The 27,155-nt window shown below is 41.7% G+C and overlaps 1 protein-coding gene across 3 annotated transcripts in view; it reads left to right on the top strand.

The window, feature by feature from the left end:
* Positions 1–706: 706 nt before the first annotated feature.
* The window catches only part of GPR176 (G protein-coupled receptor 176), a 105,233-nt gene continuing 78,784 nt past the window's right edge, over positions 707–27,155 (top strand). The window contains exons 1-2 of one of the 3 annotated variants that reach the window (XM_057542041.1): positions 707–878; positions 11,243–11,300. In XM_057542041.1, the coding sequence (XP_057398024.1) occupies positions 707–878; positions 11,243–11,300 (230 nt within the window). The remainder of the gene's footprint in view (positions 879–11,242; positions 11,301–27,155) is intronic. The other 2 variants (XM_057542042.1, XM_007180419.3) reach the window with 2 other exon arrangements.

Genomic DNA, 27,155 nt, shown 5'->3' on the forward strand with positions numbered 1-27,155 from the left:
CAGCGAGGGGCCGGGCCGGAGAAGCCCTCGCGGGCGTCTTGGGGGACTGTCGGGCGCTGACGGCGAGGCTATTGGGGAGGTTCGGGGCATTCCACCTTGGCCATGGGCGGCGTGGGGACCCGCAGGTCCCCTCGGGGCTCCGAGCATTTGACTTGGGCGTTTTCCGGGTTTCCCATCGCCACGTAGCCTCGAAGCCAGCAGGACTGAGAAAAGGCTGCAGTCCAATGTTCTCTTGCCTCTGAGGAGAGGGGCTGAGCCCGTCCGCCGGAGGGGACTCGAGAGGGCTGCCCCGGGGGTGGCCAGAAGCAGAGGTTGAAGAGGGCGGCGGGAGCGGAGAGCGCCCTCCTTGACCATCAAATGCCTCTTGTGTTTCTCTCTCTGCTGAGTGGGCTTGGACGCGCTGACCACGCGGGAGGAGGGACGGACGACGCTCGGCGGGCTCTGACCGTGCCGCCTTCATGTGGCTGCTGACGGGGACCCCGGAGGGAACGGGCATGGGGCGAAGCCTCGCCCTCTCCGCTCCCCGCCTCCCGGGCGCCGGGGCTGGCGATGTGGAGACGTGAGGGGACCCGCGGCTGCTCCGGCTTCTGCAGGTCTCTACCAGGCACCCCCGTGTTCCTCCGCGCCCGAGGCAGGAGAGAGTGGCGCGGAGGTCCGAGGCGGGCGCACGGGCGGGCTAAGACGGAGCTGGAGCTCCAGCCTCGCCATGGGGCATAACGGCAGCTGGATCTCCCGAAACGCCAGCGAGCCGCGCAACGCGTCGGGCGCCGGGGCGGAGGGCGCCAACCGCAGCGCTCTCGGGGAGTTCGGCGAGGCGCAGCTGTACCGTCAGTTCACCACCACCGTGCAGGTCGTCATTTTCATAGGCTCGCTGCTCGGTAAGCCGCCCGCGGGGGCGCCTCCCGGGTGGGCTTCCCCGAGGGCGCAGGCTCGGAGAGCCGGGATCGGGGGTCGCCAGAGCCGCCGTGGGTTTCGGGGTGCCTGGCAAAAGTGCAGATAGTTGAAGGAGGTTTAAGAATGTCAGGGTATCTGCAGGTAAGTTAAGCAGGGAGGGTCGACTCCAGCCTCCAAGCTGGAAGCAGAAGAATTCCGGTAGGGCTTGGTCCCGGCTGGAGGGTGGGTTGCCTGGTCCTGGGCGCCAGGCGGCCCTTGCGGAACGCTTCGGGATGGGCGCGGGGTTGTGCCTGTCACATGCCTTACCTCCCGGGTACCAGGGCGGAGCTCTGGCCCGACCTCTTGTTTACAAATAGCGAGCAACAAAGCTTCTGCTTTGTTGCTTTGTTGCTGGTGACTGATGTGTTTTGCGCTCCCATCTATTCCCTGTATATAATTTTTTTTTTTTTTTTTTTTTTTTTGCGAGAGCCTTATTTTGCGCGTTTTTTAAATGGCTGGCTTCTTCGGAACAGCAACCTGCTGGTAAACAAACCTGTGGAGTTAAACTCTATGTTGCCTTAGATATTTTTAAACCCCTAAACAAAACAAATCCCAATCTACTTCTTTCCCTATTTTTTTTTTTCTGAAGTACAGCATAAAGACAGGATAAAAAACACAAAACACCACACACAACAAATTTAGGAATACTTGTTAGGGAAAGAAAAGATCAACGAACTGAAATGAGTGGTTTGTAAAAATGTCCACTAGTGTGAGAATTACTTGTACTTCTGGTAGCTACTCTTTAAATGATAAATGATACAATGAATATTCATTTTTGTTGAGATTTGTTGAACATGTTGCATATTACTTGTAAATATGTGGCTTCCTTTAAAATATGAATTCTCTGATGTACCATTTATAAGGATGTAAAAAGATTGTTCGTAATTATGTGTGATATTATGGCCAAGAGCAGTCCTAAAGTTTCAAAGTAGGAATAGATTACTTTTTTGTAGACACCTGTGAATTATCATGGAAACGAAGATAACTGACATCAAAAAGGCTATGAAACATCAACTATACTTCAATTTTAAGAAAGAGAAAAAGAAAGAATAAATAACAATGTAATAAAAAAAGACTATGGAAGAATTGTGTTTGGAATTTTCCTTTCGCAGCTTCTTTAATTGTCATCATCCTGTCCCACTCTAGCATAATATTTATCTTCCATTTTTTGTCATGAGGGCATTTTCAGGAGTTGACATCAGTGGGGCTATGTGTAGATTTGTGTATGTATGTTACGATGTGTTTTTATGAGTGGAATGTAAATGCACATTAACAAAGCGAAAGCTTGTGTCCCAAATATTTTCTGTATTTATTTAACAAACAAACACTGAACACCTACTGGGTACCAGGCACAGTGCACCGTAGATTTTTGAGAGTTAAATTCTAGTATTGTCACATTTACTTAAAGAGTAGATTATTGGGGAGGCAGTAGAAGTGGCTGCATTTTTATGTCTGCATTTATTCTGCATGTATATATATATAGAGAGAGAGAGAGAGAGAGAGAGGGAGTTTGGTTGTTTTGTTTTGTTTTTCCCATTGGTAACTTTAACCCTGAAGAACGATGGTACCAGGAGAAATTTTCTCATAGTTTGATTCTAAAAATTTGAGTACTATTGAAATAGAACAGCATGTGTATACAGGGCAGAGTAAATAGTGCACATTTAACAAATATTCTGCTTCCCATATACTTTCAATTCTGGTAACTTGCATTGGATTCAGGAATTCCTAGGTAAATCTGCCCTTAATTCAACTCTTTTTCCACACAGCACTTTAATTGACATGCAAAAACTGCTTCTGTGGATGTCTTAAAAGAGGAGACTGATTTTTGCCCTTGATCTTTGGTTATGCTTGACTTGGCCTAGCCAGGATTCCCCCTTACACATGACTTAGGTCCTCCTAAGAGACTTCCATTTGCTCCTTTTTATTTTCAGAAAAAGTATAAATATGGTTAAATTTCTAGTAATCAAAAGTCAGAGAACTTGTGCAAAAGTGAAAGGCATTTCTGGTTTTCTTAAAAGCTTAACTACGTAACATTGCACTGTGCACTTGTTTCTGGTATTCTTGATTCATTGTTCTCTGAGGATTTGACCCATACAGACATATCTATGTCATCAAATCCTGGTAGTGCCAATTGAGGCTCAGAGCTTAAGTTCCAAAGCCATGTGCAGTCAGTTGCAAGGCAAGTAAACTTGGGAAGCCTAGTTTCATGAAGCCCAAAAATAGAGAAAAATTATCCCAGAAGAATCTAGAAGGCTGAAAAGTAAATGGAGGATGGAATAGTGTCTAGAATAGCATATGACACTGATTTAATCTACTTGTTTCCTCTGTGCCCAGACATGGACAAATGAGTTTTTTCCCTTTACATAAATTCAAATATACTTCCCATATTCTCTGCATAGAATTTTTCGGGCTTCCCTGGTGGCGCAGCGGTTGGGAATCCGCCTGCCAATGCAGGGGACACGGGTTCGTGCCCCGGTCCGGGAGGATCCCACATGCCCGGGAGGATCCCACATGCCGCGGAACGGCTAGGCCCGTGAGCCACAACTACTGAGCCTGCGCGTCTGGAGCCTGTGCTCCGCAACGAGAGAGGCCGCGATAATGAGAGGCCCGCGCACCGCGATGAAGATTGGCCCCCACTTGCCGCAATTGGAGAAAGCCCTTGCGCAGAAACGAAGACCCAACACAGACATAAATAAATAAAATTAAATTAAATTTAAAAAAAAAAAAAAAAAAAGAATTTTTCATTGGGATTTCCAGAGGCCTACTATTATGTGAAAATAATTTATTTGTACTGTTGATATCTTACAGCTCTTTTTGAAAAGTGTTTTAGTGCCCTGTATGAGGGAAAATCCCCAACAACTTTTAATAACTATAATATATCCAACCATAGGGAACGTTATTTGCTGTGTTGAAAATGAACTCGAGAATTGTATATAATATTGTTCAAATAATGCCTTTTGAAGGTTTGTGTGAGCTAGTGTCTCAGCCTTCTTTATGCAACATCTTGGGATATCTTCAGATATACCATGAACAATGAACAATGAACATACCGTGAACAGTGAACAATGTGAAATCAAGGACTCAAAAAGAATTGGAACCATCATTTCCAATAAATGTTTTGCATTTAACTCCTCAGAGTTGATCTTTCTCTTTATTTTTCCCCACTGTCTTTGGATTCACAATCCAAGTGCCTGGAAAGCTGGACCCCTCTCTGGTGCTTTGACTTGAAAAAGGTCAGTGGTTGTGACCTAGTCTGTTACCTCTAAGCTCCTTCTGGACAAATTGCCTGTTATCTGTTGTTACCATCTTTGGAGGCCTTTAGGAGATTTTTGTAAATGCATTTGCTCTTATTTAAAGAAAATCAGCACTGTAGACAACAGCCAAGAAGTATGTCTCCTACCCTGAAATTTATTTTAAAATAGAGAAATCAGCCTACCTTCCTCTTGCCAAACCACTGTATGTTTGGTTCCTGTGTTTAACCTGTGTCCCCTTTCCTTAGCAATATTCTGTAGTGAACCTTTGGGAAGTTGATGACCCCAAGTAAAGGTCCAAGTCGTCTGTTGTCTGATTCCTTGAGGTGGTTATTGAAGTAATCATTTCAAAGGAAAGGGGGGAGGGTGGTTACTTGTTGAATTGATTTCACAGGTGATGTGGAGAAACACCATTTTTGCTCATGGTAGTCTATAATATTTCAACTAAATTATATTGGGCACCAGCAGTGTTCATGGTACTCGTTTGACAGAGAAATATACTTGTGCTTTTGATACTAGTTGAAATTAATCAGATAACAGCTGGATAATTCTTGGAGTTCCTTAGTTAAATGTTTGATAGAAACAATGTTACTACCAGTTTGTGCTCATAATTCATAATTACGAGGATGATTTTTCATAATTATATAAGTAATACGTTAGCCATAATTATAGCCAATAATAATGTAATGTCAACAGTCTATATATATATAATAATGTATGATAACAAATATATTGGCCATAATTATAGCCAATACTAATGTAATTATCAACAGCCTTATTATACCTGCTTTTTCTGTTTCTGGTGTGCCTAGAAATGTAGTAGATTACATCAAGAATAAGGTGTCCTGAATTGACCTAAGGAGTTTGAAATGGTGAGGTCGATAGTTGTCAGCCTGGGTAGATGAACTAATATACTGACTCAAACTGCCTCATGTTGCCATTGATTTCCATATGCTGTATGCATTCTGCCACCCCACTCTTTTATAATGTAATACGTTAAGCACAGGAAAGCAGTCTGGCCTCCATCTGAATGAAATACTTTTGGTAACCGTTTGCTTCTCCTTTCTAGGCCTTCAATGGACAGCTTCTACTTTCCAATTCTTCTGGAAATTAAATTCTGTGAAAACTTAAAAAACTTTATCGAGATTAAAATTCATATATTACACATTTCAGCCAATTATAGTATACAGGTCAATGGTTTTTAGTATATTCACAGAGTTATGTAACCATCACCACTATGGAATCCCAGGAAATTTTTATCACCCCCTCCAAAGAAATCACATTCGCATTAGTAGTTGCTTCCCATTTTCCCAAAGTACCCTGAGCCCCAGCCAACCACTAATCTACTTTCTGTCTCAGTGGATTTGCCTGTACTGGACATTTCTTATGTATGGAGTCATAAAATCAGTGGTTCTTTGTAATTGGCTTCTTTCACTTAGCATAATGTTTTCAAGGTTCATTCATGTTGTAGCAGATACTCCATTCCTTTTCTGTGGCTGAATAATATTCCATTGTATGGATATACCACCTTTTCTTTATCCATTCACCAATTGATGGACATTTGGGTTGTTTCCACTTCTTGGCTATTATTAGTAATGCTGCTCTGAACATTTGTGTAGTTTTTGTGTGGACATAATATTTTCAATTCTCTTGGGTATTTAGCAAGCGTGAAACTTCTGGGTCGTATGGTAACTCTAAGTTTATCCTTTTTTAGGAACTGCCAGACTGCTTTCCAAAGTGGCTGTGTCATTTTCTATTGCTACCAACACTGTATCAGGGTTCTAATTTCTCCACATCCTCGCCAACGTTTGTTATTATTTGTCTTTTTGGTTATAGCCATCTTAGTGGGTGTTAAGTGGTGTCTCGTGGTTTTGATTTGCATTTTCCTATTGACTAATGATGTTGAGCATCTTTTCATGCTCTTATTGGCCATTTGCATATCTTCTTTGGAAAAATGTTTATTTAGATCTTTTGCCCATTTTTAACTTGGCTTGTCTTCCTGTCAGTGAGTTGTAAGAGTTCCTTCTACAGCTGACCCTTCAGCAATGCGGGGGATAGGGCCATCGACCTCTGGGCAGTCAAAAATCCAAGTATAACTTTAGTCAGCCCTCTGTACTCATGGTTCCAGCACCCGTGGAATTAACCAACCGTGGATCATGTAGTACTGTAGTACGTATTTAGTGTAAAAAAAATCTGCATATAAGTGGACCCACGTAGTTCACACCTGTGTTGTTCAAGGGTCAACTGTATATTCTGGGTACTAGACCCTTATTGATAGATGATTTGCAAGTATTTTCTCCCATTTTGTGGGTTGTCTTTTCGTTTTCTTACTGGTGTCCTTTGAGGCACAAAAGTTTTAAATTCTGATGAAGTCCAATTTATCTAAAATTTTTTGCTGTTGCTTGTGCTTTTGGTGTCATTTCTAAGACACCATTGCCTAATCAAAAGTCATGAATATTTACTCTTATGCTTTCTTCTAAGAGATTTACAGTTTTAGCTCTTACATTTAGGTCTTTGGTCCATGTACATTAATTTTTGTACATACTGTGAACTAGGAGTCCAAATTCATTCTTTTACTTGTGAGTATACAGGTGTCCCAGCACCATTTGTTGAAAAGATGCTTCTTTTCCCATCGAATTATCTTGGCACTCTTGTTGATCCTGTGAAAACTTTTGTTACCATTGTCCCACTGAAAGATTTTCATAAACCTTTGACAAGGAATAAGTAAGAAGAAAATAAATCTTTTCCCCCACTGGCAATTTACTTTTAAGTGCTTTAAAAACATGATCTAGGGACTTCTCTGGCGGTCCAGTGGTTAAGACTCCGTGCTTCCAATGCAGGGGGCACGGGTGCCATCCCTGTTCAGGGAACTGAGATCCCACATGCTATGCAGCGTGGCCAAAAACAAACAAACAAACAAACAAACCAAAATCTAGAAACAGTCTTTCCCAGAGGCATGGAGATGAATGACCTATCCAGTGTATTAATAGAGACATAGTTAAATATCATCAGTTAATTGCTTTTTTTCTGTGTTTCCTGGATTCTTCTACCTAGTCTAGCAATTAGGCCCCTTTTCATGTGTGCTAATGTGCCTTGTCTCTGTTAGGGCTCAGTCATTTGTAACTGCTAGGATGTTAATAAATGATCTGGCTACATCATAACTCTGCTACCTTAACGTTGTTTCTAACAGGAACTGCTGTCATCTAAAGCAGCTAACTCCAAGAATAATTGCAACAATTTCACCTTTACAAAGGTTTCTACAGCAGTGAGCTCATTGGAGCAGAAAGACTATTTAAAGTTTGGTCCACTATTTTGTTTTTCTTTTATCTGATCCTGTTTTGTTCTGGACCTTAGTCTGTGGTCATGTGCTAAGGAAATACAGAGCTCCTTTGTTTAGGATTAGAAATGTAACCCTCCCCAATCAGAGCAGTGTTTATATCATGTTATAATATTCTTTTACAGGTATACCTTGTTTTATTGTGCTTCACTTTATTATGCTTCAAAGATAATAGAGTTTTTTTTTTTACAAACTGAAGGTTGTGGCAACCCTGTGTTGAGCAAGTCTTTGGTGCCATTTTTCCAACAGCATTTGTTCACTTTGTGTCTGTGTGTTACATTTTGGTAATTCTTGCAATATTTCAAACTTTTTCATTATTATAATATTTGTTGTGGTGATCAGCGATCTTTGATGTTACTGTTTTAATTGTTTGGGGATGCCACGAACTGTGCCCATGTAAGTCTGCAAACTTAATCCATAATGTTGTGTGTGTCCTGACCACTATACTGCCTGGCCATTCCTGTCTCTCTCCCTCTCCTCGGGCCTCCCTATTCCCTGAGACACAGCAATACTGAAATTAGGCCAGTTAATAATCCTGCATTGGCCTCTAAGTTTTCAAGTGAAAGGAAGAGTTGCATGTCTCTCACTTTAAATCAAAAGCTAGATGATTAAGTTTAGTGAGGAAGGCATGCCGAATGCTGAAATACGCCAAAAAAAAAAAAAAAAAAAAAAAAAAAAAGGCTCTTGTGCCAAACAGTTAGGCAAGTTGTAAATGCAAAGGAAAAGTTTTTGAAGGAAATTAGAAGTGCTACTCCGGTGAACACACAAATGGTAAGAAAGAGAAGCAGCCTTATTGCTGACATGGAGAAAGTTTTGTTTGGATAGAAGATCTTACCAGCCACAACGTTCTCTTAAGCCAAAGCCTAATCCAGAGCAAGGCCCTAACTTTATTCAATTCTGTGAAGGCTGAGAGAGGTAAGGTAGCTGCAAAAGAAAAGTTTGAAGCTAGCAGAGGTTGGTTCATGAGGTTTAAGGAAAGAAGCCATCTCTATAACATAAAAGTGCAATGCGAAGCAGCAAGGGTTGATGTAGAAGCTGCAGTAAGTTATGCAGAAGATCTAGCTAAGATAATGAATGAAAGTGGCTACATTAAACTACAGATTTTCAATGTAGAAAAAACAGCCTTCTGTTGGAAGAAGATGCCATCTAGGACTTTCACAGCTAGAGAGGAGAAGTCAATGCCGGGCTTCAAGCTTCAAAGAACAGGCTGACTCTCTTGTTAGGGGTTAATACAGCTGATGACTTGAGGTTGAAGCCAATACTCATTTACCATTCTGAAAATCCTAGAGCCCTTAGGAATTATGCCAAATCTATTCTACCTGTGCTCTGTAAATGGAACAACAAATCCTGAATGACAGCACATCTATTTACAACATAGTTTACTGAATATTTTTTTTTGGGGGGGGCTATCTTTTTATTTATTTATTTTATTTTTTAAATTTTTATTGGAGTATAATTGCTTTACAATGTTGTGTTAGTTTCTACTGTACAACAAAGTGAAGCAGCTATAATTTACTGAATATTTTAAGCCCACTGTTGAGATCTACTGCTCAGAAGAAAAGATTCCTTTTAAAATATTACTGCTCATTGACAATGAGATCTTGGGCACCTACTCGCCCAAGAGCTCTGTTGGAGATGTACAATGAGATTCGTGTTGTTTCCATGCCTGCAAACACAACATCCATTCTGCAGCCCATGGATCAAGAAATACTTTAGACTTTCAAGTCTTATTCTTTAAGAAATACATTTTGTAGGGTTATAGCTGCCATGGATTGTGATTCCTCTGATGAATCTGGGCAAAGTAAATTGAAACCTTCTGGAAAGGATTCACCATTCTAGATGCCATTAAGAACATTTGTGATTAATGAGAAGTCAAAATAACAACAATTAACAGAAGTGTAGAAGGAGTTGATTCCAAGCCTCATGGATGGCTTTGAGGGGTTCAAGACTTCAGTGGAGGAAGTGATTGCATTTGTGGTGGAAATAGCAAGAGAACTAGAATTAGAAGTGGAGCCTGAAGATGTGATTGAATTGCTGCGATCTCATGATAAAACTTTAATGAATGAAGAGTTGCTTCTTATGTATGAGCAAAGGAAGTGGTTACCTGAGATGGAAGTTACTCCTGGGGAAGATTCTAGGAAGACTGTTGAAATGACAACAAAGGATTTAGAATATCACACAAACTTAGTTGATAAAGCAGTGGCAGGGTTTGAGAGGATTGATTCCAGCTTTGAAAGAAGTTCTGTGGGTAAAATCCTATCAAACGGTATTACATGCTACAAAGAACTCATTCATGAAAGGAAGAGTCAATCGATGCGGCCAACTTCACTGTTGTCTCGTTTTAAGAAATTGCTGCAGCCCCCCCCAGCCTTCAGCAACCACCACCCGGATCAGTCAGCAGCCATCGACGTGGAGGCAAGACCCTCACCAGCAAAAAGATTATGGCTTGCTGAAGGCTCAGGTGATGGTTAGAATTTTTTAGCAATGAAGTAGTTTTTTAATATATCTGAACACCTATTAAATAGATTTTCTCTTTTAGACACTCTATTTTACAAACACCATTAGGTATAATTAGTAAAGTAGTACGAACAATAAAGTTTGTAGATATTTTTAAAAATAGTTTGGAATAAAATGTACCCATTGAAAAATTTTGAAATATGGCAATAGAGTATTTTTTAAATTAAGGTATGTACATTGTTTTTCTAGACATGCTATTGCATACTGAATAGTCTACAGTATAATATAAACATAACTTTTATATGCACTGGGAAACCAAAAAATCCATGTGACTCACTTTACTGCAGTATTCCCTTGATTGCATTGGCCCAGAACTGAACCCACAGTATCTCTGGGGTATGTCTGCCTATGTTGACAGTTAAGGTATAGTAGAACATTTTTGATGCTGGTAGACAAAGCAACTAATTTATTGTCTGGAATTTTCATCTTTAATTAATTTTTTTTTTTTTTTTTTTGGTCCTAAAGTCTCAACTCCAAATATTCACGGTTCTGCAAGAAATATCCTTTTACTTTATTGGGTGGAATTTTTTAGAAAGGGAGGAAATTTGTCTCAAAATGGGAACAAACAGATGTGGCTTTGTTTTTCTCTGGGGTGTCCAAGTCTCTGAAATTATCTCTTCTGCAGAGTTTGCCAAAGAGTTTCTCTACTTGTCATTTTTCTGAACACGCCATTTAGATTGGTTATGACTGGAAGCTATTGTGAAAACCGTTTTATTGTCGAGGAACTTCCAGGTTGGCTGGGCGGAAAATCTTTATCAGTCATAAATTGTAAAAACTTAGAGGAGTTTTTAGCTAGGCTGAAAGGCATGAGTGACTCTAGGTGAAATTTAGAAGTAAGGATTTACCCTAGGCAAAACTAAAAAGTAAGAAAACTATCTTCAGAGAATCAACACCCATTTTCAGAGTTTTTATGTTCTCGTATTCACTCCATCTCTTTTCAGATACCTCTTGTTTTCTTGTTGTCCTTTTGGGTGCCCAGTGACCTTGTCCTGAATTGCTTACTTGTCCTCTCTCTTCCAAACTTAACAGAAATTGAATTCCATTCCCTCATGGCGGCATGCTAAATAAATAAACCACTTTAGATGTACATGTTAACAGATGTTATTGCATTAATACATTGACCATTAAGGGTACTTAAAAAAAAAGAAGTTTACTGTCTTAAGCAAAAAGGGTGACTAAGTTGAGCATTTCATATATTTGACAGGTGTTGAGAAATGGGTGGAGTGGATCTTTTTGGAGCCTCTAGTGACATCATCATATAGGTAAGCCTGTTATGGATGTAGGGCGTTTAGAAAAGTTGAGGGTATAAGCATACACCCTGGCATGTAAAGGAGCAGGAGGGTATCAGTTGATACTAGTGTCTTATTCTTTTTTTTTTTATAGTTTTAATTCCCTCTTTTATAATTTCAAATGTATTATTTCAGATTGTTATCTTGGGATGCTTATTGTGTCTGCTGATTCTCTCTTATGGTGGATCATTTCCTTGAATGTTTGTAAGTTTTTGATTGTGAGTCCATCTCCTTTTCTGAAAGGTACTGTGAGGTCTTGGCTGCAGAAGTGGCCTCCAGAACAGTTTCACGTTTGCTCCTGCCAGGTGTTATAGGGTTGTCACTAGCCCAAGATCTCAACCACAGGAAAAGGCACGTTTCCTTGCCATCTCTCTGAGGTAGAGGATACAGTTTTCACTCTCTCTTTCACTGAGGTGGACACTCTTTGAGGATTCTGGATTTATGCAGGGCTTTCCATTCCAACTACCTGCTTCGGCAGGGTCCAGGCTCATTCAGTCTGTGTGTGGGTGTTGAAACCCAAAGTTAGCTGTGAGGGCCTAGTTCCTGGTCTGAAAATCACCCCTCAGTGCAAGCTCTCTGGTCTCTCTTTTAGGCACCTGGGGATTTCCTTTTATTTCTTATAAACTCAACTATGAATTTAAAGATGTCTTTTGTTTTATCCAACACTTCTAGTTGTTTGTAGCAGTGTTCTAAGTTCTGCCACGTTGCCAGAATCGGAAGTTGGCGAATAAGCAAAACATATTAAAACAGAAGGTGGGATGATTGCTAGATTTGATTCTAGGAGACATGCCACCATCAAATGGGGTGGTGGCATCAGGTCAGAATAAGAATACCTTGAAAGATTAAGGAAAATAAGTTAGAAAGTGGATGAGGGAAGAGAGCTCAAGTAAGTTTAGGAATCTAAAGAACATCAAGAGTATGTCAGCCATAAAAAGGAACGAAATTGGGTCATTTGTAGCGACGTGGATGGATCTAGAGACTGTCATACAGAGTGAAGTAAGTCAGAAAGAGAAAAACAAATATCGTATATTAACGCATATATGTGGAACCTAGAAAAATGGTACAGATGAACCAGTTTGCAGGGCAGAAATAGAGACACAGATGTAGAGAACAAACGTATGGCTACCAAGGGGGGAAAGTGGTGGGGGGAGGGTAGTGGTGGGATGAATTGGGAGATTGGGATTGACATATATACACTAATATGTATAAAATAGATAACTAATAAGAACCTGCTGTATAAAAAAAAATAAAATTCAAAAATTCAAAAAGAATGCAAGTAAGATAAAGACTAGAGAAGAATATAACAAAATATTAATAATGTCGATGGGCTTTATGGGTAACTGAACATGTACTATATTCATATTCATAATAAAAAATAAAATGGGATAATGCATGTAAAAAAAGAACATTAAGAATATGTATATTTGTTTATATATTGCTGATATTTGACAATTTCAAACATTTGACCTTTTTTTTTTACTACAGTTTCATATGGTTCAAACTGAGTTTTTTTTTCTAAACAAACATTTGGGTCAACATAAATTAGGGTTAATAGTAGCATATTTTAAAAAATTTATTTATGGAAGAACTACCTGATTACAAAATATTAGAATAGAATATTTATGATATACAAATTCAAGTTGGATATGAAGAATGGAATCCCTGTTTTGTGGGGGGGGGTACCTGGGGAGTGTAAAGCAGTCTAAAGTTAAGTGGGAGTTGTTGAAATACGAGTGTTGAAACCCGTGTATATTAAAGTACCTGTTTCTGATGAACAGTGTGGGACTTCCATAAATTTTTATTGAACGGATGAGTGAGTAAAATTTGTGTTTTTGTTACTTTACACTCATAAAACATTAAAGTTGTTTCTCTTTCCTTTTAATCCTATAGTTCCTGGGTGTCTGAGAATGTAGCTCCTAGGTCAAATGCAGAACCCACAACTTTGAGGGTTAATAGGATAGAGGTTGGGGGCACACTTGGGATTTTTAACCAAAATAGTCTTAAACCTAGTTTTAACCATTATACTTGAACTAGTGCTATACCTGTTGTGTAACTGACTATCTCCTGGGTGACTCCTTTTCCTAGACTTAGGTCAATTAGTAATTGTAGGACTTAATTAATTACGCAGTTTTGATTTGCATTAGTTTAATTCTACTAAAATTCTACCATGAGGCTAGGGCATTATAAAGGATTACTGACAAGGGGAAAATAAGCAAAATAAAGCTTCCTTCAACACACTGTGAGGCATGGACAAGACTGAATAAGCCAAGGGTGTAGCCCTGAACCCTCTTAATTAACATCCCTCTCCCTCCAATATGTACACACACACACACACACACACACACACACACACAGGATTTCTTTCAGGAGAACTCTAGAACCAAAAACTCTTGAATGTTTCTGCTCAGGAATTTTGTTGTTTTCTTTTGCTTTTGCATTTACAAGCAATTTCCAGGGAAATGCCTTCAAATGGACTCAAGCAATATTTTCATTGGTGGCCACACTTGATTCTAAGGAATCTTGGGAAACTTGGGCCTACGTTGAAAACTTGCTTCACCAAATCTGAGACACCTGAAAAACTTTTCAGGTTAATCTGAACCACTAATGTCTAGGCACCTTAGCACTTCAAATAAATTTCTAGTAATGGTTTAACATCAGTTTTAGAACTCAGTTTTTTAAAAAAAATTACTATTATTTCTGATGAAAGGTTTCTCCTGAGGGGCAAAATTATAGAGGTAGAGGCAAAGCATGCAACCTATAAGGTTTCTCTTTTGGGCTTCTCTTTCTCCTTTTTTTTTTTTTTTTTTTGAGAGGTTTTAAAAATGCAGAAAAAATATTAACAAATTGTAAGCCCAGCTTCAGAAATAACAAATGGCAACATTTTGTCATATTTGTTTCCTATATTTTTTATTTTATAAAAATAAAATGTTATAGGTACATTTGAATCTCCCCTCGTGCCTCTCCCTAGTCCAGTTGCCTCCTTCTCTTCCAGCGCTGATGGCTACACTGAATTGGGTATCCAGTGTAAACTTCCTCTGTGTCTGCGTCCTGGTGGTGCTGCCTGATGCTGGCCTGCGATCACGTTTTTGCCATTTGATGCTTAGTCGGCACCTGTGGCAGGGATAGATGACTCCAAGTGCATTGTTGATTTCCAAGTGATGGTCACCTTATCTAGGAAGACAATATATGTGGGCAGTTTAGGACATTCATAGAGGGTCTTTAATAGGGAAAGACAAGGAGAGTTTTGCTAATGGGAGATGGATGCTTCCTGTGCAATGCAGGTACCCTTGACTCACCTGCCAAATGGTAACTACCAATCAGAATACTGCTTTAGCCTTACCTTTACACTGGGTTTTGTAGTTTATAACAATACCACATTATTCCAGTCTATCATAATATGAATTATGAAATAATGTAGGCACGATTTTCTGTTTTTATTTTCTCAACACATCCTTTCCCTCTAACAGCACTGCTCTCCCTCAACAACTCGTGTTCATACACTGGGGAGCCTCCCTTCCAGTATTTATCAGGGCTCTTAATTGCAAACAACAGAGCCTATTGTCAAAAGAAGGCACAGCTATAAAAGCATTCAGGAAAGGAAAACATTTTATTTACGAAGATGGATTGCAAGGGAGTTCAGGTTTTTGAAGGACTGGCTTGACAAATGAAATATACAACAAACAGTTATTTTAAAAGAAAGCAACCACAAGATTACCACGTTTACAGTTCCTATGTTCAGTGTGGGGGAAAAAAGCAGTTATCTCACGGGAGTGTTGTAACCTCCAAGACTGTGTCATGTCTTTGGATGGCAGCACTGTAAAAGTCAATAAAGTTGCAAAACAAAGTTGTTTTTATCAGGAGTCAGTAAGTTACAGGAAAGGTTCACTATTTCAGTAATTTTGGGGACCAGAGCTAGATAGTGTGATCCTGGGTCTTTTTACTGTTTTTATTTTTGGGGAGGGGTGGGGCTCAGGGAGCAGGCGTATGTTTGTTTTCTCCTGACCAGGGAACATAATGTGCACATTTTTGCATAATGTAGCAGGGCAAGGTGTTAGTTTTACTTCTACACCAAACTAGCCAGTTGATGAAGAAAGAAATTTCTTTCCGGGTATTAGGTTGCTTACAGAATTTATGGGATTCAGGGAACCAAGCCTGGATGCTACAGAGCTAGGGGCACAGTTAGGAAATATGCGCAGCCATACCACTAGTTCTAGCAGAAAGGAAGCTGTTGTCATGTACCACCAGTGATGTAGGGATTAGACACTAGAACCCTACGACATAGCTGGCCCCGAAGAACAAAAGGTATCTGTGATCCTCCTGTACTTACGAGAAAACCTGATGACTGCACCAGCCACCACCTCACATTAATCATGTCTGCTTCTCTTGGGAACATGTGCTGGGCAGAACTTGGATATAAGCCTGCGCTCTAACTGCAAGACAGTCTGCGAAGTAGTATTTTTAGCTTTCTAGCCTTTGTAGCAGAGGGTAGCAGATGGTTGGAAGATTATGGAATGAATATTTAGTGAACCAAACTGTAGTATTTACCGCTTTCTACTTTGTGTGGTTCCTTATATGACTGCCCCTCACAATACTCTGCTTAGCCCCACACCTACCCTGGGAGGTAGCGGTGGGCACGTGACCCAGGCCTTGCTGGTCCCAGGATCCTATTTACCTGTCTTCAGTGATTAGTCCAGGGATGGGTCGTGGGAATCTAAGCTTGGTCAAAGCCATTGACATAGAGATGCTGGTAGAGAAGCCCTCTTTTCCAAAGGGGCTGGTAAGCAGGGATAAAGGAAGCCCAGAACCATCTGATCAGTAGAGAATGAGAGCAGAGGTGAGGGTGAGAGGGGGGTGAAAGGTGGAGGGAGACAGAGAAAGTATCCTGATGATACTGTGTGAGTCCCTCGAGGTCCTGAACCTGTGTTCTCCAATTACATGAAGCAAAAAAAACCCCAACATCTCCCTTTTTGCTTAAACTTTCGTGAGTTGGCTTCCTGTCACGCACAACAGAAATATCCTGACTGATTTCTATAGTACTGTTGTCACCATTCATATCCTGCATTTGTGTAAACAAGTTCAGAGGGGGAGTGACTTGCTCGTGAGCACACTAGGCCAGGCAGGGCCTGATGCCATGAACGTCTGATGCCCAGGAAAGAAGGGTGGCCGAAACCCAGACCCCTGAGTTGACCAGGAACCAGAGACGGGCTGGCAGCTGGAGAGATGCTCATGGACACTGAGGGTGACTATAAGTCTGGCAGTGCAAGAGGTCAGGAGTGGAAAGTCATCCAGGAACGTAGAGGAGGCTGGAAGCTGCATGTGCACGTGCAGGGGCAGAAGCCCAGAGGAGACTCTACTGGACCAGGAAATCAGTGACATTGGTCCTGAATCAGCACAGAGCTTCTGATGCTTTTTCTCTCTCAGTTAAACATTGTTTTAAAAAAATCAAGTTACTTACACATAAATAGTTGTTAATAGTTAATTAATATAAAAATTTAGGGACCAGAAAAAAAAAATCTAGCTGTGTTAGAAAAGGGAAAAACTGCCGTTGTTAGATGCAGCGTCCCAGGAGATGATGAGTTCACCAGGCTCTGGGTCATAAGCTGGCTTCTGCTTCCAGAGTGTTTATAGAGCTTCTGGGGAGGTCAGCGGACAAGGCTGTGGCTGAGTCCTGGGAAACACAACCCTTATCACAGTCAGTTGTGGGGTGTGGATGACGTCCACAGATGCCTGGCAGGTATATGGCTGGGGAAATGAGCTGCTCCCCGTTTTCTGCTTTGAATTTCACCAGGGCCAGTGTCCAGCTCTCAGGATGGTTGAAGCAGATCACTTCTGTGAGGGGTGAGATGCATATCCTCAGTTGATCCAAGCCCAGGGCATGGGTGGGACAGCAGATATGTCAGCACAAAGTCCAGGCATTCAAGTGCAGGGAAGAACCTGGGCCAGACTCATGTGGGCATTGTCAAGTTAAACAAACAATTCATAAGTTCGTTCTCGAAGTCTGAGTCTGTTTCTGTTTTGTAAATACGCCCATTAGTATCATTCTTTTAGACTCTGTATGTAAGCTATATCATATGATATTTGTCTTTGTCTGCCTTACTTCACTTCGTATGATAATCTCCAGGTCCATCCATGTCATTGCAAATGGCATTATTTCATTCTTTTTTTAAAAATAAGTAAATAAATAAATGATTCATTTATTTATTTATTTATGGTTGTGTTGGGTCTTTGCTGCTGCACACGGGCTTTCTCTAGTTGTGGCGAGTGGGGGCTACTCTTCGTTGTGGAGCGTGGGCCTCTCACTGCGGCGACCTCTGCCGCCATGGAGCACGGGCTCCAGGTGTGCGGGCCCCAGCAGCTGTGGCTCGTGGGATCCAGAGCACAGTCTCAGCAGCTGTGGCACACGGGCTCAGCCGCTCCGCAGCATGTAGGACCCTCCTGGACCAGGGCTCGAACCCATGTCCCCTGCATTGGCAGGCAGATTCTCAACCACTGCACCACCAGGGAAGCCCTATTTCATTCTTTTTAATGGCTGAGTAATATTCCATTTTATGTATGTACCACATCTTCTTTATCCATTCATCTGTTGATGGACATTTAGGTTGCTTCCATGTCTTGGCTATTGTAAACAGCGCTGCAATAAACATTGGGGTGCATGTATCCTTTCAAATCATGTTTTTTCCCCAGAAATATGCCCAGGAGTGGGATTGCTGTATCATATGGTAGCTCTATTTTTAGTTTTTAAAGGAACCTCCATACTGTTCTCCATAGTGGCTGTACAAATTTATATTCCCACCAACAGTGTAGGAAGGTTTCCTTTTCTCCACACCCTCTCCAGCATTTATTGTTTGTAGATATTTTGATGATGGCCATTCTGGCACGTGTGAGGTGATATTGTAGTTTCGATTTGCATTTCTCTAATAATTAGTGATGTTGAGCATCTTTTCATGGTTACAGGGTTGGGGGAAGGGATAGACTGGGAGTTTGGGATTGACATATAAACACTACTATATTTAAAATAGATAACCAACAAGGACCTACTGTATACCACAGGGAACTCTGCTCAATATTCTGTAATAACCTAAATGGGAAAAGAATTTGAAAAAGAATAGGTACATGTATATGTATAACTGAATCACTTTGCTGTACGCCTGAAACTAACACAACATTGTTAATCAACTATGATCCAATATAAAATAAAAATTAAAAAAAAAAGACAATACAAAGGCAGAAGGCTCGCAGCAAGTGGCAGAAGGTGGAAAGGAGCAAAGCAGAGAGGTCCCACATAGTTTCTGAATCACCTTTCAGTTGAACATGTCAAGTTCAATACTTGTAAAGGCCATTGTCCTTGCTGTTCTCTCTGCCCTGGAATGTTCTTCCGTAGACACATCCTGTGGCTGGCTTGTGTTCATCCTTTAAATTGCAGCTCAGATGTCCCCTCTTCACTTCTATCACATCATCCTGTTTATTTCCTTTACAGCAGTTACAACCCCAGAGATTGTCTTGTTTGTTCAGTGTTCTATTTCTCCCCATTAGAATGCAGAGCCACGAGGATAGAGAATTTGTTTAATGCACTGCTGTGTCCCCAGCATCGAGGAGAGTGCCTGGCATATAGTTGGTGCTCAGTAAGTATTTATTGAATGAGATGCTTGGGGACAATTAAACAGAACAATTAATTAAATAGCTACTATCTTGATTTACATGCCTAGGAGCTTTCTGACCTTGAATTTTGCCCGCAGCCAGGACTCAGATACACACAGTCATATCCAGCGGCTGGGAGCGGTGCTCATAAAAGCCAGATATCTGGAGGGACAGCAGGTCTCTTGATAGGAAATCCACAAGGACATAAGTTATAGCCTGATTTAATTTAGAGCGAGCCTGTGAAATAAGACAGGCAGCCTTTTGAACCTGGCAGCATAATGTGTATGAGGATGTCACTATAGCTTTCAGAGGCTTTTGGATCCTAGACAAAGAGTGATTGCTGAAGCAGCCTGGGGGCATGACGCTCCCTGGGGGAGAGTGGCTGAGAGGCAGTGTTGCCATCAGGGAGCTACAGGTGGCATTTGGCTGCCTATACTGAGACAGGTGGCTCCTAGGTGTGTGAGATCAGAGTGGTGCGCTGGAGTTTCTATCAACTGTTAGGGAACCACCGTCCATCCTTCCACCTGTCCATCTGGGAAACTCCGTGGTGGGAATGGGGATGTGAATAAGGTCTGAAAACAACAAACAGAATATTTTGACTCTAGCCAAGTGTTACGGGTTGTGCACCCCTATCCCCCCAAAAAGATATGTAGGAATCCTGACCCACAGTACCTCAGGGTGTGACCTTATGTGGCAGTAGGGTCATTGCAGATGTAAGTACTTTCAATGGGGTCATACTGGAGTAAGGTGGGCCTTTAATCCAACATGACTGGTGTCCTTAAAAGAAGGCTAAGTGAAGACAGACACACAGGGGGAACAGAGAAAGAGGTGAAGGCAGAGATTGAGTTATGCATCTGTAAGCCAGGGAACACCAAAGGTTGCTGGCAAGCCATTGGAAGCTAGGAAGAGGCAAGGAAGGATTCCCCTACAGGTTTCAGAGGGAGCATGGCCCAGCTAACACCTTGATTTCAGACTTCTAGCTTCCATAACTGTGAGACAATAAATTTCTGTTGTTTTAAGCCACCTGGTATGTGGTACTTTATTTTGGCAGCCATAGTAAACTAATACACCAAGGCAACCAGCGAATATTAAGTTGAAAACCCTGATTTTTGCACAACTAAAAGCAGCGGGTTTGGGGCTTCCCTGGTGGCGCAGTGGTTGAGAATCTGCCTGCCAATGCAGGGGACACGGGTTCGAGCCCCGGTCTGGGAAGATCCCACATGCCGCGGAGCAACTAGGCCCGTGAGCCACAATTGCTGAGCCTGCGCGTCTGGAGCCTGTGCTCCGTAACAAGAGAGGCCACGATAGTGAGAGGCCCGCGCACCGCGATGAAGAGTGGCCCCCACTTGCCGCAACTGGAGAAAGCCCTCGCACAGAAACGAAGACCCAACACAGACATAAATAATAAAATAAATAAATAAATAAATTAATTAATTAAAAAAAAAAAAGCAGCGGGTTTTATAAATGAGTCAGACCAAGTATCTTCAGCTGTCAGAATTGAATCAGTGTAATAAAGGCTGGTCATCACCTCTTCAACTGGTGTACACACAGCTTTCAGCACCTTTTAAAAAATTAAACCTTTTAGTTTGAGGTAATTGTAGATTCACATGCCATTTAAGAAATAATACATGTAGAGAGAAGCTAGGTACCTGTTACCCAGTTTCCCCCAATAGTACCTGTGTGGCCTGTGTGTATGGTGGCTACAATATCATAACCGGGATGTTGATGTCAAGACAGTCAAGATACAGAACATTTCCATCACAGCAAGGATTCCTCTTGTTGCCCTTTTGTAACCACATCCACTTTCCTCTCGCTCCCACCCCTTCTTACTCAGCAACCACTAATCTGATCTCAATTTCTATAATTTTGTCATTTCAAGAGCATTATATAAATGCAATAATACAGTGTATAACCCTTTGGGATTGGTTTCTTCACTCCATATAATTCCCTGAAGACTCATCTAAATTGTGTGTGTCAATGGTTTGTTCCTTTTAATTTCAATTCCATTTATATGACTTCTTAAATGAAAGCATGGGCACTCTGCAACGTTTCTGGTTATTCTTAAGTCCCCAAACACCCTCAATTTAGTACATAATGTGCGAAAGTCTGGTGAAAGAGGTAAAACACGAAACTTGATTGAAAATGAAAAACTCCCTCCCACGATCCCCAGTCCAGGCCTGTTGCCTGGGAGAAACTTGAAGTTGAGTAAAGGAGTCTGGTTGGCTTCCTTCCCCATCTTGAGCTTCTGGGCCAAGGTTTCTTGACCTTCCAGGACTGTAGCTGAGGTGGGGCTTGGTGGTATAAAGGTGGAGGGGGGAGATGTAGCAGGGACAGAAAAGGCCAGAAAGACTAATCCTGTTGTAAGTGGCTTCATGCTCTCTGGACTGTCACCTGTCCCTTGATGGTTGTGATGCCCTCCCGTATTCTTGGTTGGTAGGTTCCTCTGTCCTCAGCCCCTGTGAATGCTGCTGGACCTCCAGCTTCCTTTTGCTGAGGGCTGTTTGCCCCTGCAGGTGACCCTCTTGGACAAGCCATGACCTGACCCTATCATTGCTCGTACACTGTGGCCCACATCTGATCCAATGGAACACACATGGATTCTTGGCCCCAACAAATTCTGGAAGTGCAGGCTGCCTGCTCTAGCCTCTTCTTTGAGCAGCTCATCCGCCCATCTCTTGCCCTGTAGGTTTCTCAGACAGGAGCCGGTCACAATCCTCTGTGAACCTCAGTTGCAGGGGACACACATCAAGCTGTCTGCATGGGCTTGTTGAAGCCCCTTACTAGGGTTGAGGGGAGAGATGGTCACCCCTCCCCTTCTCGCCTGGGTGGATAGGACTCAGTGCCCGCCCACAGCTCTCTGTCTATTCTTTTATATTCTCCAGGTGGGTGAGGATTCAAGTATTATAACCACTTGACCATAACTTTGAAAAATTTGCATCTTGATCTGACACCTTACTTTGGTATTCTCTATCTGTTGTATCTTGATGCCTTGATAGAATTTTCCAATTCCAATGAAAAAATAGTATGTTAATTTAGAAATGCTGTTTTTCCTACTTAAAATTCATGAAACAACTTTGTTCAAATTCTCCACATACCTCTTTGATATCAGCAACTGCTTTTGCGGGAAGCATTTTAGAGCCACCTCATACAGTTTTTCAGGGCCCATCATCACTTCCAAGCTGTGTAAGAGAGACACAGCCTCATTGTTTCTTTTTTGTTTTTGTTTTTTGGCTTGCACTGAAATTTCAACGTAAGCCACAAGTAACCATTCTTATTTATTTATTTATTTATGGCTGCGTTGGGTCTTCAATGCTGAGTGCAGGCTTTCTCTAGTTGTGGCGAGCGGGGGCCACTCTTCATTGCAGTGCGTGGGCTTCTCATTGTGGTGGCTTCTCTTGTTGTGGAGCACGGGCTCTAGGTGTGTGGGCTTCAGTAGTTGTGGCACTCGGGCTCAGTAGTTGTGGCTTGTGGGCTCTATAACACAGGCTCAGTAGTTGTGGCGCACGGGCTTAGTTGCTCCGCAGCATGTGGGATCTTCCCGGACCAGGGCTCGAACCCATGTCTCCTGCATTGGCAGGTGGATTCTTAACCACTGGGCCACCAGGGAAGCCCCATTCTGATTTCTTCCGGGCATTTTTTTCTCCCTATTTGTCTGGTTGCCATTCACAAACTCCATGACATAGACATATGTGGCTTTTTTTTTTTCAAAATTAGACTTTTTTTTTTTTTTAAACCTAGCCATATACATTTGGGTTTTCTTAACACTTTAATTTTCCTTCCCGTTTAAATTTATTTATTTATGTATTTTTGGCTGTGTTGGGTCTTCGTTTCTGTGCGAGGGCTTTCTCCAGTTGCGGCAAGCGGGAGCCACTCTTCATCGCGGTGCGCGGGCCTCTCACTATCGCGGCCTCTCTTGTTGCGGAGCACAGGCTCCAGACGCGCAGGCTCAGTAGTTGTGGCACACGGGCCCAGTTGCTCCGCGGCATGTGGGCTCTTCCCAGACCAGGGCTCGAACCCGTGTCCCCTGCATTAGCAGGCAGATTCTCAACTACTGAGCCACCAGGGAAGCCCCATATGTGGCTTTTTAATGAGAGCTTATAAAACTTGCAGTTGTGTGTTCACACTCCCAGGAATGATGAATGATACCGTTGTCTCCTTTAAAAATTATTTCATCAGATGACCTTTACAAGAAGCCTAAAGTAACATTGACTGGGGTAATTTCAGGTCATTATGAAAGTCCAAATAAAGTAATGTATTACTTGTTCCAAATAAAGTAATTGAGAAAGTGCCTTGTATTACGAGTGACTTCATATTTTCTGAGCGGGAATGTTTGAGGACACCTCTGCCTCGTATTAGAGGGTTTGTGATATTTACTCCCTGGCTCCCTGAGCATCCCTGTGTGTGCTCATTTACACCTTTAATTACAGCTACTTTTTGTGGGGGCTTCCTGTGCAGTGTCTTAGGACAAAGACAAAGAATAACTCTCTGAAGTCAACCTGAGTGTGAATGTAATTTCCAGGAACACAGAGTTCAAGAGAGACTCAAGCAGAGACAAAATAATCAAATTTCAGTTTCCAGACCCTCTCACTGATTGATGAAAATAGCACCTTTTGTATTTGTCCTGTTGTTTCTGTGGCCTTCTCCCAAGGCTGCAAATCTTTAGCAGCAATGATTCTACAAATTATCAGAAGCCCTAAAATGAAGCTTTCTGCCTCTGCCACATGAAAGGCAGAATTAAGGACTAGAGCGTTATTTCTCTGTGGGATGCTGTTATTGTTAAGATTGGATGGGACTTTCTCTGTAGAGCGCCAAATCGTTTTTCTTGTTAGTAACAAGTCAATGGGCTCTAGTTGGTGAGGCTCACACCAGGTGCTCAGGAAGGGTGGGTTCTAGCCTGGCCCTGCTGTTGAGCGATGGGTTGACTTGGTAAATCACTTTGCCTCTCTTTGTGATTGTCATTGTGAGGCAGAGATTCTTAAGCCTAGTATGCATAAAAATCACTTGTTAAAAAATGCAGGTTCCTGAGTTCCACCATCAGAAATTCTGTTTCAGTGGGTTTGGCCTGGGGTCTTAGAGTCTGTATTTTTAATAAGTGCTCTATATGATTTTGATGCAGGTGCTTCACACTTTAACATTCATCTAAGGGATGCCCAGCCAACTTCTTAGTGTCTGTGGGGATGACAGTAGGGCATCATGCAGGTTAACTCCCAGGTTGTAGCCCCGGGAGCCGACCAATGAGAGTAGCTGTTAGGAGGATGAAGGGGGAAGACTGGTTATTTAAAGTGCTTGGGTCATTAGAAGACTTGTTTTTCTCCTCCTAGGGGAGTAGTAGCATTGCCTTCAGCCAACTTATTCTTGCAAAGAGAGTGGTTGGGATGGGGAGGAAGTAGGAATTTAACTTTGGAGTTATTGGTACCAGTTCTATCCATCTTTTAATAGCTAGTGTTGCTTAAGGTCTGAGGGTAATATGGAAAAAATAGATACTCTAGATATGAATAGGCAGAGCCCATTCTCAAATCTGACATAGATAAAGAAACTTACCTGAAAATTTTATGAATGAGATAGTCTAATGTCCTAATTCTGCCCCTGCATCTCCATCTCAATCCATATCCTATAAGTAATAACTAAATTTTTTATTCAAAAAGGCAGGAGGTTGGTTGCCTTTTGAGGTATATCTTTTTATAAAAGTAGTGGTGGGGTTATGTGAGTACTTCCCCTTATCTTTAGGTGCTCCTTCTCTGTCTCTTAACCTAATATCTCCATCTGGAGGTTCAGCTGGAATAGTTGGCAGTCGGAAACATGATAGAACTGTCTGAAGTTACCTAAACTGGAAAACACTAAATCATCCTTCTATTTGTACTATGCAGAATTAAAAAAAAAATCACAAAACTTTGAGATTGAAATAAAAATTTTAGACAATATGTACCATCTTATGGGGATGTGTCATATGCCATCCCTAGTGTTTTGGGCTTCTTTTGCTTTCAGCCCTTTTATTCATGCTGGGCTCCATCTTTTTCTGGGACTTCTTATTTGATACCTCAATAATTAAGGCCTTGAAATTCCACCCACCTGTCACCAGTCTGGACTTCTCAGTCCACCAGTCCCCCTGAGATGTTTTCTTTTTTTAAATTTTTTAAAAAATTTATTTATTTTATTTATTTTTGGCTGCATTGGGTCTTCATTGCTGCGCACAGCCTTTCTCTAGTTGCGGCGAGCGGGGGCTACTCTTCGTTTCAGTGCGCGGGCTTCTCACCGCGGTGGCTTCTCTTGTTGTGGAGCACGGGCTCTAGGTGTGCGGGCTTAAGTAGTTGTGGCACACGGGCTCAGTAGTTGTGGCTCGAGGGCTCTAGGGCTCAGGCTCAGTAGTTGTGGTGCACGGGCTTAGTTGCTCCGTGGCATGTGGGATCTTCCCGGACCAGGGCTCGAACCCATGTCCCCTGCATTGGGAGGCGGATTCTTAACCACTGTGCCACCAAGGAAGCCCCCTGAGATGTTTTAAGCCTGAGTGTGCCCTCTAAATATCCACTATGTATGCAGCAATGATCCCAAACTGGGAAACTAAGTCTTTATAAAAAGCCACAAGCACTGTAGTTATGGGAACACACATAGTCAAGGGTCATGTTAAGCTTGGCACAAAGGAGAACAGAGGGGGCAAGTGGGTGATCGAAAGGACCAATTAAGGACTGTTTGGCTTTGGGGAGAATTATGACTGATTTAGCATGCAAATCTCTTGTTAGAATATGAACAACAAGGGAGCACGTGGGCAGCTCTAAAGTACACTCCACTTCAATTTGATCTGCTTATTAGGACCTCTTATTGTTAATATCAGGCATCTTTAATTTTGACTATGAGATCTTTGTGTACTATCTCAAGTTACAGAATGCAAAAGCTAGTTTAGATCTCTGCTGCCCCCTTTTAATCTCAACATCAGTTGTGTTGTTGGGGAGTTTGGCAGGTAGGCTGAACTGAACTCACATCCTATTGACTTCATGTTAATGTCAGTATATTGACTCATATTGAATTTAGCATCTCTGAAACTCCCAAGCCTTTATTTCATGTACTGCTATTATGCTTCTTTTCATCATCCTGTCTTTATTGTTTAGGAGCCCGGATTAGCAGTTTAATTTCATCATCGTTTTAATTCATCTAAATATAACTAAAATGTTTTAGTTCTTTGTATCAACCTGTTAATTTTGTGGGGGAGGGGGGTGGATCTTGATTATGCCAAGTAACATTATCGCTCTCAGTGATACCCGCTATGTATCTTTGGTATCTCCATCTAAATTATCAATTTTTTTAAAAAAGTGTTGAATGGTCTAGGGAGAGAAGGTTGGAAGTCTTGTCACTAGAGATCTGGTAATCTAGGTAAATTTTAATTTACTAGTCAAAATCCTTTTAGAATAATTAATAAACCAATTATGAAGGCATTGAATAGAACTATCACCCAGCCCATATTTTTTTTTCTTTTGTTTTTAATAGATCTTTACTGGAGCATAATTACTTCACAATACTGTGTTAGTTTCTGTTGCACAACAAAGTGAATCAGCCATATGCATACACATGTCCCCATATCCCCTCCCTCTTGAGCCTCCCTCCCATCCTCCCTATCCCACCCCTCTAGGTCATTGCAAAGCACCAAGACTACCCAGCCCATATTTTTTTTATCTTGTTTACAAAAGTATTTTGAGACATTTTATCAGATACTTTACTGAAAGCCAAGTATGTCTACTGCATCTCCTTGGCTTACTGATAGAAAGTAGGGAGACTCTGGCATGATTTATTCTTTTTTAATTGAGGTATAGTTGATTTACAATGTTGTGTTAATTTCTGCTGTACAGCAAAGTGATTCAGTTATATATATGTATATATATGTACATATATATTCTTTTCCATCATGGTTTATCACAGGATATTGCATGTAGTTCACTGTACTATACAGTAGGACCTTGTTGTTTATCCATTCTATATATACTAGCTTACATCTGCTAACCCCAGCCTCCCACTCCATCCCTTCTCCAGCCCCCCTCCCTTTGGCAACCATAAGTCTGTTCTCTATGGCATGATTTATTCTTAGTGCATCCATGCTGGCTCCTAGTGATTACTTCTGGCCATCCTGTCAATAATTCATACTAGTGTCAGGTTGACCAATATGAATATTGCTGTATTTTTCTTCTCCCCTTTTCCCTGTCT

This window comes from Balaenoptera acutorostrata, chromosome 3 (assembly GCF_949987535.1).
Source record: "Balaenoptera acutorostrata chromosome 3, mBalAcu1.1, whole genome shotgun sequence".
In the NCBI taxonomy this organism is placed as follows: domain Eukaryota; kingdom Metazoa; phylum Chordata; class Mammalia; order Artiodactyla; family Balaenopteridae; genus Balaenoptera; species Balaenoptera acutorostrata.